Source organism: Camponotus vicinus, unplaced genomic scaffold, assembly GCF_025532165.1.
Source record: "Camponotus vicinus isolate PSW18456_S1 unplaced genomic scaffold, iyCamVici1.0 SCAF_3, whole genome shotgun sequence".
NCBI lineage: Eukaryota > Metazoa > Arthropoda > Insecta > Hymenoptera > Formicidae > Camponotus > Camponotus vicinus.
The window spans coordinates 10,481,252-10,501,056 of NW_028141967.1; the positions used below are offsets into that span (position 1 = coordinate 10,481,252).

The window sequence follows — 19,805 nt, forward strand, 5'->3', positions numbered from 1 at the left end:
ATAGATCGTACTTTCACTCAAATTAAACGTAGATATCACGTTCTAAAGGACAGAGATCCACACTAAATAATTAATCGAAAGTTCTTTTTTCTTTTATAAACTGTATTCTTTTATAAACTTCAACATAATCACATTCATTCACTCACTCGATGAGACGAGAAATTTACCAATGACCCTATCATTAATCACTATCAATCACTGTCGAATAATCACTGTTGGCAATTAAAAACCACTCGATTAAAGAAAGACACGCGCACATACGTTATTACACGACGCGACGACGCGACAACGCGACGATATTTACCCGGCGACAGCAAACAGTTTTTGGTTATGGTAGGTTACGGTACTAACAGCGCTGTCGAACGTGAAGATGTGTTTGATTGAAGATCCAGAAGAAGATGGGATGTATGTGAGAGGAGGTCGGACGTGTCTTTACGCCCATTTGATCAACGAGCGACAGAATCCATCCGTGGCAACGGCATTGACGCATATCCTGGAGAGAGTATTCACACATTTTTCAGCCTTGCGAATAATTGCTAGAAAACAATATTCGCAGACTAGAAAAATATGTGAGGCGCAAGTGGCTGGATCGGGAATCGAACCCGAGTCTTTCGCTTTCTGGGCAACTGCTCTAGACCACTGAGCTATCCAGACCTCACACCTAATGCTGCTTTTTAACACAGTGATATGCGACTCCAGAGCAATGTTGGTATTTCACTCGATGGATGCAATGCCGATTGCCACGGAGGATCCTTGAAAGGTCGCTCGCTGACCAAATAAGTGCCGGTGGAGGTATTCGCGTGCATGCTGGCTTCCGACTGGCCTTCCGTATGAAACGGCACCGACGAGCACAACGCCGTAGAGTGACCACATCCCCCAAGATCCCTCTAGTATATACTAAAATCCCTACTGTACCAAATAGCAGTGGCGGATGGACCCTAAAATATGGCCGGGGCAAGCCTCCAGAAAAAGATAGGGATGTATGCCGGAGGAGGTCGAACGTGTCTTTGCGCCCATTTGATCAACGAGCGACAAAATCCATCCGTGGTAACGGCATTGACGCATATCCTGTGGAGAGAGCATTCACACATTTTTCAGCCTAACGAATAATTGCTAGAAAACAATATTCGCAGATTAGAAAAATTTATTATTATTAAATCTTTATTAAACTATTATCTGATTGAAAATCGATAATCATTAATAATATGAAAAAATATCATTAAATTCTGGCGTTTCAATCTCTCTGGGTTTTTTCTTATGGCTTTAAAAACGAAAGAAAATGTTCCAAATGTTCAAAAATATTGGTTGCTCTGAATTAGGTTTTTTTGAGGTTATGGCTAAGCCTTAACGTTACAGAGTTAAATGGATCTCAAATTCGGATTCAGCGACCCCAAAAACATATAATAAGCATAGTTTGATCCCCGGACCAAAAATAAATTTTTTTAACACTAATAAGCCTATACTAGTGGGTTTTTTGAGGTTATGGCTGAACCCAGACCCGATGGAGCTGAATTGACCTCGGATTCGGATTCAGCGACCCCAAAAACATATAATTAGCATAGTGAGACCTCCAGGTCAGAAACTTTTTTTTTTTGTGGGGCTGTGTAATAAATAATATTTAACATTAATAGTGAAAGTATTAAACATTTATTTATTCTAATTAATTTTAAAACAAATATCATACGATGTATAAATATCATATGATAATAATATTATACGCTAAATTGTCGCGTCTTCAATCAAACACATGTTCACGTTCGACAGCGCTGTTAGTACCGTAACCTAACCTAACCTAACCTACCATAACCAAAAACTGTTTGCTGTCGCCGGGTAAATATCGTCGCGTTGTCGCGTCGTCGCGTCGTGTAATAACGTATGTGCGCGTGTCTTTCTTTAATCGAGTGGTTTTTAATTGCCAACAGTGATTATTCGACAGTGATTGATAGTGATTAGTGATAGAGTCATTGGTAAATTTCTCGTCTCATCGAGTGAGTGAATGAATGTGATTATGTTGAAGTTTATAAAAGAATACAGTTTATAAAAGAAAAAAGAACTTTCGATTAATTATTTAGTGTGGATCTCTGTCCTTTAGAACGTGATATCTACATTCAATTTGAGTGAAAATACGATCTATCGGAAAATTCATTTTTCAAGAAATTACAGCAATACATCGAACAAGGTAATAATAACTATTCTTTGGTGTTGTGTGAAAACAGATTTCGGGATGTTAATTAAACAGTGTTAGAGAAAATTCGCGAGAGAGGGGTTTTAGGTGGGTAGGGAGTATCGAGTTGGTACTTCGACTTGGTACTCGAGTCCCACATAACTCACCGGACCGGCCGGTGAGTATGCATAAAATGCATTTTCCCCTCTCTCGTAAAAAAATCCAATTTTAAAAAATAATAATAATTAAAGCGAAAATGTATAATAATAAAAAGTAAATAAGGTAAAACTAGACAATTGTGGCCTATACGCCGATGACCTTGTCCTTGACATATGTTGTCAAGGACACCTTCCCGAGTAATTTCATGTATATATATATGTCTCCAAAATAGTGTTATTTTAAAACTGTAAAAAACTACTGTAAAAAACCTATCTTCAAAATAGGATTATTTTAATCTACAAAATAGTTATTTTAATCTGCACAAAATAGTGTTATTTTAAACCGTAAAAAATTGTTCTACAAATTATTTTAATTTTGTGTAAAATTGTATATCCTACAAAAATAATGATATCAAAAAAATTGCGCTAAGTGAAAATAAAAACTTATAAAAATATTTTAACCAAAAGAAGTTATATAAAATGTTGTTTTAATTTTCTACATTATATCCTAGAAAAATGATGATATCCAAAAATTACGCTAATTGAAAATAAAAACTTAAAATATTTTAACTAAAAAAAATTGTACAAAATAATTGTTTTAATTTCCTACAAATAATATTAAAAAGTTGCGCCAACTGAATAAAAATTTTCACTATAAAATATACATTTCTTTTTTATTTCCAATATTAAAAGAAAAATGATATTAAATGAATTGTAATATATCTATTATAAAAAATCGTTGAAAATATGAACAATCATATACATTGCAATAATCATATGCATATATCCTGAAAAGTTTAATTGAAAAAAAAAAAAGGAAATGATAATACAAAATACAAAATTAAAAATTATTAAAAAAATTAGAAATTAGAAATTAATAAAAAAAAAAATAAAAATTTATATAAAAATTAAAAATTAATACATATAAAAAAATTTTAGTTAAAAAACTTAGCGCTGCTAATTTCATTAGCACATTATTCAACGTAGCAGCGCTAAGTTTTTTAACTAAAATTTTTTTATATGTATTAATTTTTAATTTTTATATAAATTTTTATTTTTTTTTTATTAATTTCTAATTTTTAATTTTTTTAATAATTTTTAATTTTGTATTTTGTATTATCATTTCCTTTTTTTTTTTCAATTAAACTTTTCAGGATATATGCATATGATTATTGCAATGTATATGATTGTTCATATTTTCAACGATTTTTTATAATAGATATATTACAATTCATTTAATATCATTTTTCTTTTAATATTGGAAATAAAAAAGAAATGTATATTTTATAGTGAAAATTTTTATTCAGTTGGCGCAACTTTTTAATATTATTTGTAGGAAATTAAAACAATTATTTTGTACAATTTTTTTTAGTTAAAATATTTTAAGTTTTTATTTTCAATTAGCGTAATTTTTGGATATCATCATTTTTCTAGGATATAATGTAGAAAATTAAAACAACATTTTATATAACTTCTTTTGGTTAAAATATTTTTATAAGTTTTTATTTTCACTTAGCGCAATTTTTTTGATATCATTATTTTTGTAGGATATACAATTTTACACAAAATTAAAATAATTTGTAGAACAATTTTTTACGGTTTAAAATAACACTATTTTGTGCAGATTAAAATAACTATTTTGTAGATTAAAATAATCCTATTTTGAAGATAGGTTTTTTACAGTAGTTTTTTACAGTTTTAAAATAACACTATTTTGGAGACAGGTTTTTTACAATAGTTTTTTACAGTTAATAATACACTATTTTGCAAATACATATACTGTTTTTTACGCGGACTTAGCACCTTTTTTTACCTTTTTTTTAAAAGGGTAATTTTTTTAGGGATATCACTCTTTTTTGTACTATATGTTAAACATCTTTAAATAAATGAGCAAAGAACCCGCCACCACCCCCGTCATATTTCATTAAAATTCGACGGTCCTCTTTGCTTACTATATAGATATTCAGATCCTTCAAACTTCTTTGCTATTCTTATTGCAAAAATAACGGATAATTACAAATCAATATGTCATTAGAAATCTACATTTATTATTCACAATTAATACTTATAAATCCATTAATGAATAATCGTTGCTTTGCTTATCTAATTTATCATTGAATATATAAATGGAACGGAGAAAAAGTGAGTTATTTTCCACTTTTTACAATGGCTAATCGCAAAAGGTAAGCATGAATATAAATACATTATATATATATATATATATATATATATATATATATATATATATAAATTTTATTAATATACAAATAATAGATAATATTGGTTAACCTTTATTTTAATCTTTTATCGTAATACACACATTATATGTTGCACGCGTGATACATATTATAAGAAAATATTAAAATAAAGATAAACCAAAACGTTATCTATCATTTTTATAAAAATATTTTATAATTTATATTATATATTTTCACTTCCAATAAAAGATAAAAACAAAAATTAATCACTTATCTATCATTTCTATAAAGATATTTTATAATTTATTATTTTATTATTCTATTATCTTAATCTTTTATTATAATGCATATGTATTGCATGCACAATACTTGGCTAATCTTTATTTTAACCCTTTATTATAATACATAAAATATATGTTATACGCAGAAATACATATAGTTATTCATCGCAATAATTAATGATTATTTTAATCCTTTATTATAATACATTTGTATTGTGCACGCAACATATAGCAATACAAATGCATTACAATAAAAGTTAACTAAATATTGTGCACGCAACAAATATGCACAATAAAAGATTAAAAATATATAAAATAATAAAATATTATAAAAGATCTTTATAGAAATGAAATAGTTTATCTTTATTTTAATTCGTTATTGTAATATGTATATGTTGTGCATGCAATACATATGTATTACAATAAAAGAATAAAATAAAGATAAACCAATACGTTTTCTATCATTTTTATACAAATATTTTATAACTTATATTATACATTTACAGTTCCAGAAACGAAAAAGAACCAGCAATTAATGATAATGAAACTCACAAAAGGTAAGCAATGATTATTAATAATATCTATAAAGATATTTTATAATATAATTTATTATTTTATATATTTTATTTCAATCTTTTATTATAATCTTCTATTATATATGTTTCACGCATGATACTGTTTAACTTTTATTTAAATGTCTTATAATTCATATATGTATTATACATACAAATACATATAATTACTCATCGCAATAACTAATGATTGTTATAATACATATATATTACTATATGTTGCATGCGCAATACAAATACATTATAATAAAAGATTAAAATAGACCATTAAAATTAAAACTAACCATTAGTTGTTGCGATACGTAACTATATGTACTTCTGCGTATAACACATATATATGTATTACAATAAAAGATTAAAATAAAGGTTAACCAAGTATTGTGTGTGCAACTCATATGCATTACAATAAGGATTAAAATCATAAAATATATAAAATAATAAAATATTATAAAATTTTTTATAGAAATGATAGATAACAATCTATTATTTCATTATAAAAATGTTTTATAATCTATTTTAATATTTTATTATCTTAATCTTTTATTATAATGCATATGTATTGCACACACAATACTTGGTTAACTTTTATTTTAACACTTTATTGTAATACATATTGTAATACATATATATAATAAAAATATAGAAATATATAATAAAAATAGATGACAAAGAATTAATTTTTATTTTAATCTTTTATTGTAATACAAAAATATTTTATATTGTACAATATATTTTATACATTTCTATTTTCAGATCTAACGAAAAGGAAAATGAAGAAAATCCTAAAAAGTAAGTGTAACACATTATATTATTAATACATATGCGTAAGAAATGATAGATAACAAGGGAATAAAAATTTATTTTACTATTTTTATTGTAATTCACTTATTGTAATTACTTATTTTTTATTGTAATTCATATTTGTGTTGCACACACAATACATATATGCATTACAATAAAAGATTAAAATGAAGATTAATCATTTATTATCTATCATTTCTACTATCATTTCTAAACATATTTTATAATATATATTTTATATGTTTCCATTCTTTCAGAACCTACAATATGGAAGAAATGGAGCCAGAAATTGAATTGTCGTCCTTTTTACGTGTTGAGGCTGAAGCGGCTTTAAAAGAAAATATAATACTTAAAAAAAAAAATACAAAAATTAATGGAAACACAAAAATTAATGGAAACACAAAAAGAATCGCCGCCACCAACGATGGCATCACTACCACCGCCACTGCCGCCGTCAACGTCGTCACCGCTGCCATCGCCGTCAGCGTCGTCACCGCTGCCACCGCCGCCGTCGTCACCGATAACGACAGCGGGGCAAGTAAGAGGTAAATAATTTTGAATTATATAATTGGCACGTTAATTATAAAGGAATCAGCTAAATGAATCAGCTATGTTAAAAGTTAATAAATCTATTACATTTTCAGATTTATGAATTTAACATTGCCCAAAGTATTTTTAGCCTTCTATAGAATTAAAATTTGTATTTTCATGAATTTTTGTGTCGTATAAATTATATTTTACAAAAGAAATTTTTAATTCACAAATAATTATTTTTATATTTTAAAAGGCTAAAAGTATTTTGCGTAATGTTAAATTCATGAATCTGAATGTACATATATTAAAATTAGATTTATTAACTTTCAATATAGTTAATCCGTGCAGTTCTTCTTTAAATATTATATTCAAATAAAATAACATTAAAATATTTCTTTTATTGTAGAACAACCGCGTGCACGATGGGCTAGAGCGGGACGGTCGAGAGGACGAGCCCGAGGCCGAAGTTCCAATCCAAGAACCTCAGCCCGTTATAGAAATAATATTTTTAATTTTTATTAATATTTAAATGTGTATGCGTGTGCGTGTGTGTGTGTGTGTGTATCATCATAACATAGAATATTTTTTATAAATGTGTCTTTTTGTTTTTTCTTTCTATGCTTTGCACAAACTACTTTTTATTTTTCATTTCCTTTTGCAAAGCATAAGCTATTTTTAATTTTAAAAATTTAAATATTCTACGTTATGATGATATAAAAATATGTTTGTATATGTGTACATGCGTGTGCGTGTGTGTATGTAATATCATCATAGCATAGAGTATTTATTTTTTCTTTCTATGCTTTTGCATAAACTACTTTTCATTTTTAATTTTCTTTCGCAAAGCATAAGTTATTTTTAATTTTGAAATTTTGAATTTCAATACTCTATGTTATGATGATATAAAAATATGTTTGTGTGTGTGTGTGCGTGTGTATATGTGTGTGTGTGTGTGTACATCATCATACATAGAATATTTTTTTTTATAAATGTGTTTTTTCGTTTTTTCTTTCTATGCTTTGCATAAACTACTTTTTATTTTTAATTTTCTTTTGCAAAGCATAAGCTACTTTTAATTTTGAAATTTAAAAATTCTATGTTATGATGATTTCTTTTAAAATCGCTTCAGCCTCAACATGTAACGATGACGATAATTCAATTACTGACTCCATTACTTCTTCCATGATTAGTTTGTGCGTGTGCGTTTGTGCGTGTGTGTGTGTGTATCATCATAACATAGAATATTTTTTATAAATGTGTCTTTGTTTTTTCTTTCTATGCTTTGCATAAACTACTTTTTATTTTTCATTTCCTTTTGCAAAGCATAAGCTATTTTTAATTTTGAAAATTTAAATATTCTACGTTATGATGATATAAAAATATGTTTGTATATGTGTACATGCGTGTGCGTGTGTGTATGTAATATCGTCATAGCATAGAGTATTTATTTTTTCTTTCTATGCTTTTGCATAAACTACTTTTCATTTTTAATTTTCTTTCGCAAAGCATAAATTATTTTTAATTTTGAAATTTTGAATTTCAATATTCTATGTTATGATGATTTTTTCTTTCTATGCTTTTGCATAAACTACTTTTCATTTTTAATTTTCTTTCGCAAAGCATAAATTATTTTTAATTTTGAAATTTTGAATTTCAATATTCTATGTTATAATGATTTTTTCTTTCTATGCTTTTGCATAAACTATTTTTCATTTTTAATTTTCTTTCGCAAAGCATAAATTATTTTTAATTTTGAAATTTTGAATTTCAATATTCTATGTTATAATGATTATATCAATTGCAATAAAATGAGCATTATATTTTTTCAATGCCATTGCTAGAGCTGTGATGACTATACCAGAACCACTACCTATTTCTAAACAAATCACAGGTTTCATCGCATGCAGAATGTCTAAATCTTCTTCCAAATCATCTATTAAAAGATACGAATCCTCAGAAGGATCATAAACTGTCTTAAGTTCTTCATCTGATAAATTAACTACTGGAGTTTCCATAAAATTTACGGTGAAAATTGTAAGAAATTTCTTTTATAAAACTTGCAAAGTAATCAATGTTAAGTAATAACAATCCGCTGCTTCAGCTCTATTTGACATATCCTATAACAAAGAGAATAGTTATGCATAAAAAATAATACTCTTCGCAACTTTTGTACGCAACTTGTAGTACATGATAGAAGCACAATTTTTTATAACATTCCAATAATTATATATGAAAATTGAAAATGATTTTCAAAATGCTCAAGAATTCTTGTAAAATAGGTAACAATAAGATATATATGTCGCTTGTGTAAGTAAATCGCAATTTTTTATCGTTACAATTCGATGAATAAACATATATTTTGCAATAAATAGTACATACTGTGAAAGAAATATAAGAATAATAAATATACGTAAATTTGCAAGAAGAAACGCGAAAAATAAATGTTACTATTATTGCATGCGCGCTGAAAACAGAAAACTTGACGTCACCTTGTGGCGCGAATTCTCTCGTCCAGTTGATCCACCGTAAGTTTCAAGAGACTCATAAGACCTTCCGTTAATGCATCCCGCGTCGGATTTTCGCAAAAGTCATCTATCTTGTCGTCGATAGATGTATTGTCACTCGCTGTGTCCACGTCCATGTTATAGCTGTAGTGAAGTAGACACTACCGTGTCTCTTGATATATATATATATATATATATATATATATATATATATATATAATCTGAAATAATAATATAGATACAATCTAATCTAAATATATAAATGTTATATGTATATTATTAATTATTTTATATAATTACCTGAAGTGACACACTTAACCTTTTACAACATATTTATAAGCACCGTTAACGCCACAGAGCGCTACTAATGCTGCGTCGCGTGAATCACTGCTAGCGCATTCTTGTGGCAGACGTTGGAAACGTATTTCTGTATTTTCTTTGTTACGTTAAGAGGAGTTGATGACGACCATGACGACGTTTCTTAATCGAAATTTTCACATTTCAGACTTTGCATCATGATATCTCCGTTTACAGAGCACGTAGCGCAAAAATAAAAACACTTTTATTATTTAATTTAAACCCAAGCTATCGATTAATTCTATTAAGAACTCGATCCGTTGAGCGGTTATATGAGAAATAAAAATATCGAGTTATACTCTCAATCCGACTCGCGTAATAATACACGGAGTGCATTTTTTGCTTACGCTGGGACTTAGCAAAGACACTACCGTGTCTCTTGATAATAGGCGGACTCGAATAGTTTAGCCCCTACCTCCATCTCAAAGTTTCAAATGATTTCGCTGAATATCTTCGAAAATATCGATTTTGGACAAAAGAGTTATTAACAAGAAATGTGGCTATTAAAAAGCTTTACAAAAATGTTTAGCATTTTTTACGTCCATTATTTTGGCTGTTATATAAAAAAATTAGGTAATTGTATACAATTCGGGCCTCCGCCCCGATGACTTTGATCTTCATATATTGCCAAGGGCATCTTCTAAGTAACTTTTGCTTATAAAATAATTGGGGTTCGCTGCTTATTAAAAAGTTATGAACACACGAAGTTTAAAAAATATGGTAAAGGTTGATATTAGGGGATTCACCTCCGTTGAGCTTCACCTTGACATATGTTATCAAGGTCACTGTCCTGAGTAACATACAAAAAGTTATAGCCGTCGCTCGTTGTTTATTAAAATGTTATTAACAAATGAAGTTAATGATATAAATGATGTGAAACAAGGTGTATATTTGCAAAATTTCACATAGGTTTGCGACTTTCCACGTGAAGCAAGGTCCATCTTGCCTACCGGCGGGGTGGTTGCGGGAGGGCGGCCGAAGGACCCCTTGCACTCCCCGCGCGCGCGTGTGTGTGTGTATGTGCACATACATTTCTGATAATTTTTAATTGTATTAAATTGTATTAAATTCTATATAAATTTAATACATTTAAAAAATATCAGAAATGTATGTGTACATACACACACTCACGCGAAGGGTGCAAGGAAGGCCTTCGGCCCCCCCCTCCCGCGACCACCCCGCCGGTAGGCAAGGTGGACCTTTCTTCACGTGGAAAGTCGCAAACCCATGTGAAATTTTGCAAATATACACTTCGTTTCACATCATTTATATCATTAACTTCATTTGTTAATAACTTTTTAATAAACAACGAGCGACGGCTAAAACCTTTTGCATGTTACTCAAGACAGTGACCTTGATAACATTTGTCAAGGTGAAGCTCAACAGAAGTGAGTCCTCTAATATCAACCTTTACCATATTTTTAAACAAACAACACGGCGCGGCGCTCATGTAAATTACTAGGCGCGCGGTTCATAACATAACATAACATAACAGCCAAAATAATGAATTTACTAAACAAATGTATATAACTTGTTTTGTAGAATTTTTCAAGACCTATAACTTTTGTAAAAAACTTTTTTCTCTACAATCAATATTTAAGGAGATATACCTCGAAAACCTGTTTTCTTCATCGTTTTTTACAATTTTGAGGTACTTCCGGTTTCGACCGTCATTTTTAACTTTCATATTCGTTTTCAGGAAGCAAAAATACATATGAAATAGTTATTTTTTCGGCCAAATTGTATAGGCCGCAATTGTCTAGTTTTACCATAAATAATAATTTAAGTAAGAATAATAATAACTTAAAGTGAGTAAGCAAATGAGAGAGAGAGAGAGAGGGAGGGAAAGAGAGGCAGAGAGAGAGAGAGAGAGAATAAGAATGTATGTATTCGCATGTGTGTGTATGTCTGTAGCGATCAGGTGATCGCAGCAGGCGCCCCGCGTAAGCACCCGCGTCTGACGGTGAATCGCGCCATTCTTGCCTGCCTCTTGTATCCGACTCGTCATAAGTTAATTACTTCTTTTAATAATTCAAAAACTAAGCGTCGGACGAAATTTTGCCAAAGGAAAAATCGTCTTAGAATTGACTCAAGAATGTGTCATTTCAAGGACAATAGGGTTATTTTGAATCACTCTGTATATATAATAAACATATTGTACGATAAAGAAAAGCTGTAAGAGAGAAACAAATTGAGCGCAAGTAGTAAGACTAGGCGGGTTCTAACCCAGGGGCTCCGAGGGGGGGTGAGGGGCGAGGGGGAACCGTGGGGGGGATGACGTCACCGCGGGGGGTGTCACGTCACGATGGGGGGGTGACGTAACGCGGGGGATGACGTCACGCGGCGGGGGGGTGACGTCACGCGAGGGATGACGTCACGCGGGGGAGTGACGTCACGTGCGGGGGGTGACGTCACGCGGGGGATGACGTCACGCGGGGGGTGACATCGCGTGCGGGGGGTGACGTCACGTGCGGGGAAGGGGGGATCCGCGGCGCGAGCGATGGACGAGGGGGTCCGCGCGGGTAGGTGGGGATCCGCGGCGCGAGCGATGGACGAGGGGGTCCGCGCGGGGAAGGGGGATCCGCGGAAAGAAGACGGTGGTGTGAGAAGGATAGCGCTACGTGTGGGAAAAGGATAGCGCTAAGTGTGTGAAGAGGACAGTGCGACAAGGATGGCATCAACGTGTGACAAGGATGACATCAACGTGTGACAAGGATGGCGTCAACGTGGGACAAGGATGACGCATTGTAAGATGCTGCATAGATGGGAGAAGGACGACACAAAGGTAAGTGAGTGAGTGATAGCGACGAGCATATGAAAGAAAGAGAACGATAATATCGCGAACAACGCGTACGAAAGAGAACGATATTGCAAGAGCAACGCGTGCGAGAGAGAACGATAGCGCGAAGAGAACGCATACGAAAGAGAACTATAATATCGCGAGACTTAGAACGATAATAGCGCGAGAACAACGCGTGCGAGAGAGAGCGAGAAAGCGCGAGAACAACGCGTGCGAGAGAGAACGAAGATATCGCGAGACTTACAACTAACGCGCGAGAGAGAACGCAACGAAGATATCGCGAGACTTACAACTAGCGCAAGAGAGACGCAAGGGATGGGAGCGCAAGGAGAGGCGCGTAAATAAATACATTTTTTTTAATCAAAATATAAAAATTTATTTTAAAATGTGTGTAATACAATTTTGTGTGTGTGTGTGTGTGTGTGTGTGTGTGTAATAAAATAATACAATAATAAGAATAATAATAATATAATAAAATAATAATGATATAAAATATAAAAAATATAAGAAAAAGTATATAATAAAAAATGAAAATATATATGGGGAGGGGGATGCGCCGGGCTAAGGGGGAGGCCGCTTCTGGAACAGAAAAAGAGACGTTTCATTAGTTTTTAATAGTTTATTGTAAGATACTTTTGATGTAATATAAATTGAAAGTTACTTACAATGTTATCCATATATTTTAATTCGTGCAACTGGGACACATATTGCATGGTATTATTTGGTGCAAATTTTTCCTGCACTCTTTGCAATAACTGCCTATTAATAGAGCACAATAATCCGTTTTGTGTTTCCGGACGGAGTATACGTTTCGAAACAACGATGCCAATCTCAGAAAACAGTCTGAACAATACTTAGTTCCTTCTTCCGCATCATAATAATAGTATTTGATGCGACATATTTTTATGGTAATATCCAGATTATTTATTTCCATCGCGTTTAAATGTTTATACTTTTTCAGTCTTAATTCTTCATCATTATCACTAGTATAATCTGAATCCACTAAAGATGGTATTTCCTCCTCGGATTCTTCCTCAGAGCCATCCTCGTCTGATTCGTCTAGATTATCAACATCCATTTGGTTGCCATCTTCGACGATAACAACCTCTTCAATGTCCTCGTCGATGATAATAACATCTTCGTCATCGATGATAATAATCTCTTCTTCAGCCATTGCACTAACGTAACACAAGACTAACGAAACGCAAAGAATAACGAAAGAAATAATATTCTAATGCTGCAGACTCCTCATCATTATATATCTTTTAATATCTTTTGTCTCATTCCAACTAGAGCATCACGTCTCATCTACCTCAGCATTTCTCTACATCTTTAGCGGAGGGTGTTGAGAAAAATTGTCACTATTCTTATTCATATGGAAGAAAAGAATTAAAATCACAAATGGAATAAAAATAATTATTTATTGCACACATCGTAAAGAATATCATTTACAGCACATGTTAGTAATTCGCAATCGATTAATGATTCGCTGTTAAAGACGTCACTCTCGCGTATCGTTTTTACAGCATCGCATACAGTAATAATATTGTTACGTTGTAATACAGTTTCAAATTGTTTAAATTTTTCATTCACGAGATACGTATTCTCGCATAACCAATAGTGCATATGATCAATACAATTTTCAAAATTAAATAAATGTAATAATGTTTGTGGTTTCATGTACAAAGAATTTTCGCATAATGTGAGTTTTACAATTTTCGATTGATACATTTCGATCGATAAATCTCCAATCCTTAATGGGAGAGCAGTCGATTGTAGAAATTGTTCAACGTCTGCTTGCTTCTGCATCAACAAATTCCACGTTGAAAAAGGTAACACTATTTGATTGCCTCGATTATCGCCGAGAATCAGTTCCACGTACGATACAGCTCCAACGCTTATTCCAATGTCCAAATACTTGTACGACGTTGGGGTTAGAGCGTATCTTCTTCCAAGTATGCGAGTCGCACGATGAGGCTGAATGCTATAAAAATATATAAATTAGATCAATATTTTAAAAAAATTAATAAATAAAATTTTTAAACGATCGAAACTTACGTGTCGCATTTTTGCTTCTTACACGGTGGAGTTCCACCGTTTCGAATCGGAACGTAAAAATTCATGTTGATTTCTTCAGTGAACTTTTCACACGCGTGATTGATGTAATACTGATCGTATTAGAATTAATATCAATTCAAATAGTATCGCAAATTGCAATGTAGAGGGGATTATTGCTGACACAACATTTTAATTTCCTCTAAAATTTTGTCGCGCCGATGTACGGCTGCGATGACATCATCCCCAGAACAAAAAATTAGCTGAATTCGCTAAAATCGAGCGCCGATGTACGGCTGCTCCTGATGTAATCACGTTAGATTTTTCAAATGTACGTGACAAAACGTAAAATTTTCAAGGTTAAATTGCGCATCGGAACAAAGATTTAGCTGAATGTGCTAAAATCGAGCGCCGATGTACGGCTGCTCCTGATGCAATCACGTCAGATTTTTCAAATGTACGTGACAAAACGTGAAAAAAATAACCGCAAGGTTAAAATGTGTATCACCCCTAGACAAAGATTTAGCTGGATGCGCTAAAATCAAGCGTCGATTTACGGCTGCTCCTGATACAATCACGTCAGATTTTTCAAATATACGTGACAAAACGCGAAATTTTCAAGGTTAAGATGTGCATCGGAACAAAGATTAACCGCCAAGGTTAAAACGCACATCACCCCTAGACAAAGATTTAGCTGAATGCGTTAAAATCGAGCGCCGATGTACGGCTGCTCCTGATGCAACCACGTTAGATTTTTCAAATGTACGTGACAAAACGTGAAATTATCAAAGTTAAATTGCACACGCTATTCCGGGGAATTTTTTAAGATGAAATCATTCTAGAATGTTCGATGATATGCATGAGACAGTATATAAATCATGATCAAGAGGCACACCCCGCCAGTATTTTTGTTAAAGTACATCCGGAACTATCATTAGGAAGCGCATTTCGCAAGTGTGTGTTACAATATGGAGGAACAAAATTTGCGAGAGCAATCCACATTGATTGATTCGCTGGAAGACTACATTGTGTGGGAGCAACGATGCGACCAATACATCGAGTCGTTGGAAGAGCAAAGTCGAATCAAGCGACCGCGATTATCGATCGGAAATCGACAATCGCTGATTGGTCGGATCGCGCGCCTCGAAGGGTTGAAAAATTCGGTACGTGGACGTTTCGTACACGCGGGTGCCGGATGTAGCGCGCGTCAAAATGGACTTGTGTGGCGTGAGATTGATACGGCGTTCGAGAGTCGCGTATTGACTGGTGCGGTGATAAACTATAATCACATCGAACCTCGCCAATTTCTCGATGACGCCAAAGACATTGTGATAGAACATGTGAAGAACGTTATGAAAAGACACAATTGTGTGAAAGTGAACACTATATTTAACGGTGAATTCGTGGCTGGGGATAAACGCGCCAACAAAAGTATCAATACGAGAAACTATGAACTCTTTCGCACATCCGATTTACGCGAGTGGTACGAACGACGCGTTATCGAACCCACCCTAGCATCTCTGGAAGAGTTTCAGGAACGCGACAGCGGGTGGGCTTTGTCGCGAATACTAAATTTACCTATAAATATAAATAAGTATAATCCTATGCGTGCGGGATGTTACATCAAATTGCCGCGGGAGATTATGATGAAAAGAGCGGTGATTAACGTGCAATCAAAGGACAATGCATGTTTCGCGTGGGCAGTGGTCGCCGCTCTATACCCCGCCGAAAGAAAGGCGGAACGGGAATCATCGTATCCGCATTACACGACAGTGCTGAATCTCCGGGACATTGAGTTTCCAGTGACTGTGAACCAAATAAAAAATTTTGAACTTGCCAATGACATTTCGATCAACGTCTACAACATCGAAGACAAGAACAGCATTGTCCCGATGCGTCTTTCGCAGCAGAAGCGGGATAAGCATGTCAACTTGCTGTACATTGAAGACGACAACAGTGTCGGACATTTTGCGTGGATTAAGAATTTATCCCGGCTCGTGAGTTCGCAACTGAGCAAACACAAGAATCATAAATATATCTGCGACCGGTAAGTTTCATTTATATAATTCAAATAATTATAAGTTATATAACACTTTGTTATATAAATCTTTAAAAAATTTTTTCTTTTACAGATGCCTGCATTATTTTAATTCGGACGCCAAGTTGCAGTCGCATACGGTCGACTGCGGAAAGATGAACGATTGCGCTGTCCGATTGCCGAGCGATATGGACAAGTGGTTATCGTTCAATAACTTTAATCGGAAGGAGCGGCTTCCATTTGTGGTCTACGCCGACCTGGAATGCGTTCTGGCCAAGATGGATGAAGAACAGCGAAATTTGCGTCAACATCACCAAGTATTTAGTATAGCTTATTATGTACATTGTTCGTTCGACGAATCTTTATCGGCGTACCATTCGCGTCGTAGCGCCGATTGTATAGCATGGTTCGCCGAAGACCTCAAAAATTTAGCGTTACGTATAAAAAATATTTTAAAAACAAATGTCCCCATGGTAAATTTGACGTCCGAAGAGTGGGAAAAATTCCATAGCGCCACTCAATGTCATATATGTGAAAAACCGTTCGTGCAAGACGATACACGCGTTCGCGATCATTGTCATCTGACCGGACGGTACAGAGGTCCAGCACACTCAAATTGTAATTTAAATTATAAAGAATCTTTTTGTATTCCGATAGTTTTTCATAATTTATCAGGTTACGATTCACACTTTATTATCGAGGAAATAGCCACAGCATTCGAAGGGAAAATCGAGTTACTTCCGATAACAAAAGAGAAATATATTTCGTTCACAAAAGATGTTTGTATGGAAGAAGAATCAAAAACTCATGTAAAATTACGTTTCATCGATTCATTCAAATTTCTCGCATCGAGTCTCGACAAATTGGCATCATTTTTGGACAAAGACAAACTCAAAATTTTAAAATCAGAATTTCAAAATTTATCAACAGAAAATTTCAATTTGTTAACGCGGAAAGATGTATTTCCGTACGAATACATCGATTCCGTTGACAAGTTGCAAGATACGTGTTTACCACTGCGCGAATCAGTTTTACAGTTCCTTGACCGACGAAACTGTATCCGAGAGCGATTACGCGCACGCCGAGAACATCTGGACGCGATTCTCCATTCGGACGCTAGACGAACATAGCGATTTATATCTTATAATTGATGTCTTGTTATTAGCCGACATTTTTGAAAACTTTCGAGATAAATGTATCGAAAGTTACGGACTCGACCCCGCGTATTACTATACTCTCCCCGGATACACGTGGGACGCCATGTTGAAGCATACAAAGATTACGTTCGAGCTGCTTACTGACATCGACATGGTTATGTTCATCGAACGTGGTATACGCGGCGGTCTGAGTCAATGTTCGGGTAGATACGCTCGCGCTAATAACAAGTACATGGAGTCGTACGATCCATCGAAACCATCATCTCGTACCTGATGTACTTTGATGTAAATAATTTGTACAGATGGGCAATGTGTCAACCGTTGCCCTATGCCGATTTTCAATGGGTCGACGACGTGTCCAATTTTAACGTATCATCCATCGCGCTAGATTCGCCTACAGGCTATGACCTCGAAGTGGACCTCGAGTACCCGCAACATCTTCACGATGCGCACACTGACCTACCGTTTTGCCCGACAAACCACCTGGCAAGCGGGAATTCAAACTGCTTGCAACGCTATACGATAAGAAGCGTTACGTGATACACTATCGCAACCTGCAGCAGTGTACGCGTCACGGTCTTCGCGTTACAAAAATACATCGAATTTTACAGTTTTCACAATCTCCATGGCTTCGAAATTACATAGAACTAAATACACATTTCAGAACATTGGCTAAAAATGATTTCGAAAAAAATTTATATAAATTAATGAACAATGCAGTGTTTGGTGAAACGATGGAAAATGTGCGCAATCGTGTCGATGTTAAATTATTAACAAAGTGGGATGGTCGGTACGGCGCAGAGGCAATGATTGCGAAACCAAATTTCCACAGCAGAAGCGTTTTTTCAGAAAACTTAATCGCTGTGGAATTGCGTAAACTCGAGGTGAAATTCTACAAACCGAATTACGTGGGTATGTGCATACTCGACATATCCAAGACATGTTTGTACGAGTTTCATCACGAGTATATGACGCCAATGTATCGCGACAAATGCCGGGTAATGTACACCGATACGGACAATCTCATATATCACATTAAGTGCGCGGATGTGTATGAGAATATGAAGTGTGATATCATCAGATTCGACACGAGCGATTATGCGGTGGATAACGTGTACGGTATACCGCTTGTAAATAAAAAGTTACCGGGTCTAATGAAGGACGAAAACAACGGTACCATAATGACCGAATTCGTCGGGCTCAGAGCAAAGATGTATGTGTTACGAGTGAATGGGAAAAAGGACACAAAGAAAGTTAAAGGTGTCAAGAGTAACGTTGTCGCGAGAACGATAACGTTTGACGATTACACGCGGTGTTTAAACGAAGAAATTGAAATGACGCGTCAGCAGTCGTGTATACGATCTAAATTACATCAAGTATACACGATCTGCGAGACGAAAATTGCTCTGAGTCCGTAAGCGGTATATCGTACCCGAAACCACCGATACGTTACCGTGGGGACATTATAGAATACCACTGTAAATAAATGTATATTTTGTTTATTATTAATTGTATATTTTGTACATAACCATGTATATATTTTTATATTTTATACATTTTATATATTTTTATATTTTAATAAATTTTATATTTTTTATACACATATTTTATATATTTTAATAAATATTTATAATACATTATTTTTATGTATCCAAGAGTTGTATGATTTATCCATTCCCAACCATTTCACGTATACGTCATCACCCTTTTCCCGCAAAATTTCTTCCACGAGATATACGTCGGGATGGGCGTATCCCGATTGGACACGTAACGATTCGACACCGCTCGATTGGACACGCATTATTGGACACGTTTTATTGGACACCGCTCGATTGGACACCGCACGATTCGACACCGCACGATTCGACACTGCACGATTGGACACGCACATTGCACGATTGGACACGGCAGCATTGGACACTGCACGATTGAACACGTACATTGCACGATTGGACACGGCAGCATTGGACACCGCACGATTGGACACAGCACGATTCGACACCGCACGATTCGACACCGCACGGTTGGACACCGCATGATTGGACACCGAACAATTGGACACCGCACGGTTGGACATCGCACGATTGGACACCGCACGATTCGACACGCAAGATTCAACACCGCACGATTCGAAACCGCACGATTGGACACCGCACGATTGGACACCGCACAATTGGACACCGCAC

The 19,805-nt window shown here is 34.2% G+C and overlaps 3 protein-coding genes and 1 non-coding gene across 4 annotated transcripts; 2 read left to right on the top strand and 2 right to left on the bottom strand.

The window, feature by feature from the left end:
* Positions 1–581: 581 nt before the first annotated feature.
* On the bottom strand, positions 582–655 carry Trnas-aga (transfer RNA serine (anticodon AGA)). Its single transcript has one exon. It is a non-coding gene; the product is annotated as a tRNA-Ser (tRNA).
* A 3,376-nt stretch (positions 656–4,031) lies between these two features.
* On the top strand, positions 4,032–6,790 carry LOC145968406 (uncharacterized). The gene is made up of 4 exons (XM_083093830.1): positions 4,032–4,505; positions 5,308–5,358; positions 6,127–6,162; positions 6,432–6,790. Exons 1-4 carry the CDS (start codon positions 4,489–4,491, stop codon positions 6,721–6,723), a joined length of 396 nt encoding a protein of 131 aa, XP_082949956.1. The 5' UTR covers positions 4,032–4,488; the 3' UTR covers positions 6,724–6,790.
* LOC145968407 (SNAPIN protein homolog) lies at positions 6,047–9,784 on the bottom strand. The gene is made up of 3 exons (XM_083093831.1): positions 9,513–9,784; positions 9,198–9,433; positions 6,047–8,825 (listed from the first exon to the last, which is right to left on the bottom strand). The coding sequence occupies exons 2-3, from the start codon at positions 9,347–9,349 to the stop codon at positions 8,783–8,785; spliced, it is 195 nt and encodes a 64-aa protein (XP_082949957.1). The 5' UTR covers positions 9,350–9,433; positions 9,513–9,784; the 3' UTR covers positions 6,047–8,782.
* Positions 9,785–15,776: 5,992 nt separating this feature from the next.
* On the top strand, positions 15,777–16,475 carry LOC145968998 (uncharacterized). Its single transcript, XM_083094869.1, has one exon. It carries the CDS (start codon positions 15,777–15,779, stop codon positions 16,473–16,475), a length of 699 nt encoding a protein of 232 aa, XP_082950995.1.
* The last annotated feature ends 3,330 nt before the right edge of the window (positions 16,476–19,805 follow it).

What these genes read in the sequence shown, in the direction of transcription:
- LOC145968406 (XM_083093830.1), top strand. An exon ending in GATAATGAAACTCACAAAAG is followed by an intron (nt 5,359 to 6,126) that starts GTAAGCAATGAT and finishes TTCTATTTTCAG; the next exon opens with ATCTAACGAAAAGGAAAATG. An exon ending in AATGAAGAAAATCCTAAAAA is followed by an intron (nt 6,163 to 6,431) that starts GTAAGTGTAACA and finishes CCATTCTTTCAG; the next exon opens with AACCTACAATATGGAAGAAA.
- LOC145968407 (XM_083093831.1), bottom strand. Translation starts at nt 9,349, where the DNA reads ATGGACGTGGACACAGCGAGTGACAATACATCTATCGACGACAAGATA. An exon ending in GAGAGAATTCGCGCCACAAG is followed by an intron (nt 8,826 to 9,197) that starts GTGACGTCAAGT and finishes TCTTTGTTATAG; the next exon opens with GATATGTCAAATAGAGCTGA.
- LOC145968998 (XM_083094869.1), top strand. Translation starts at nt 15,777, where the DNA reads ATGAAAAGACACAATTGTGTGAAAGTGAACACTATATTTAACGGTGAA.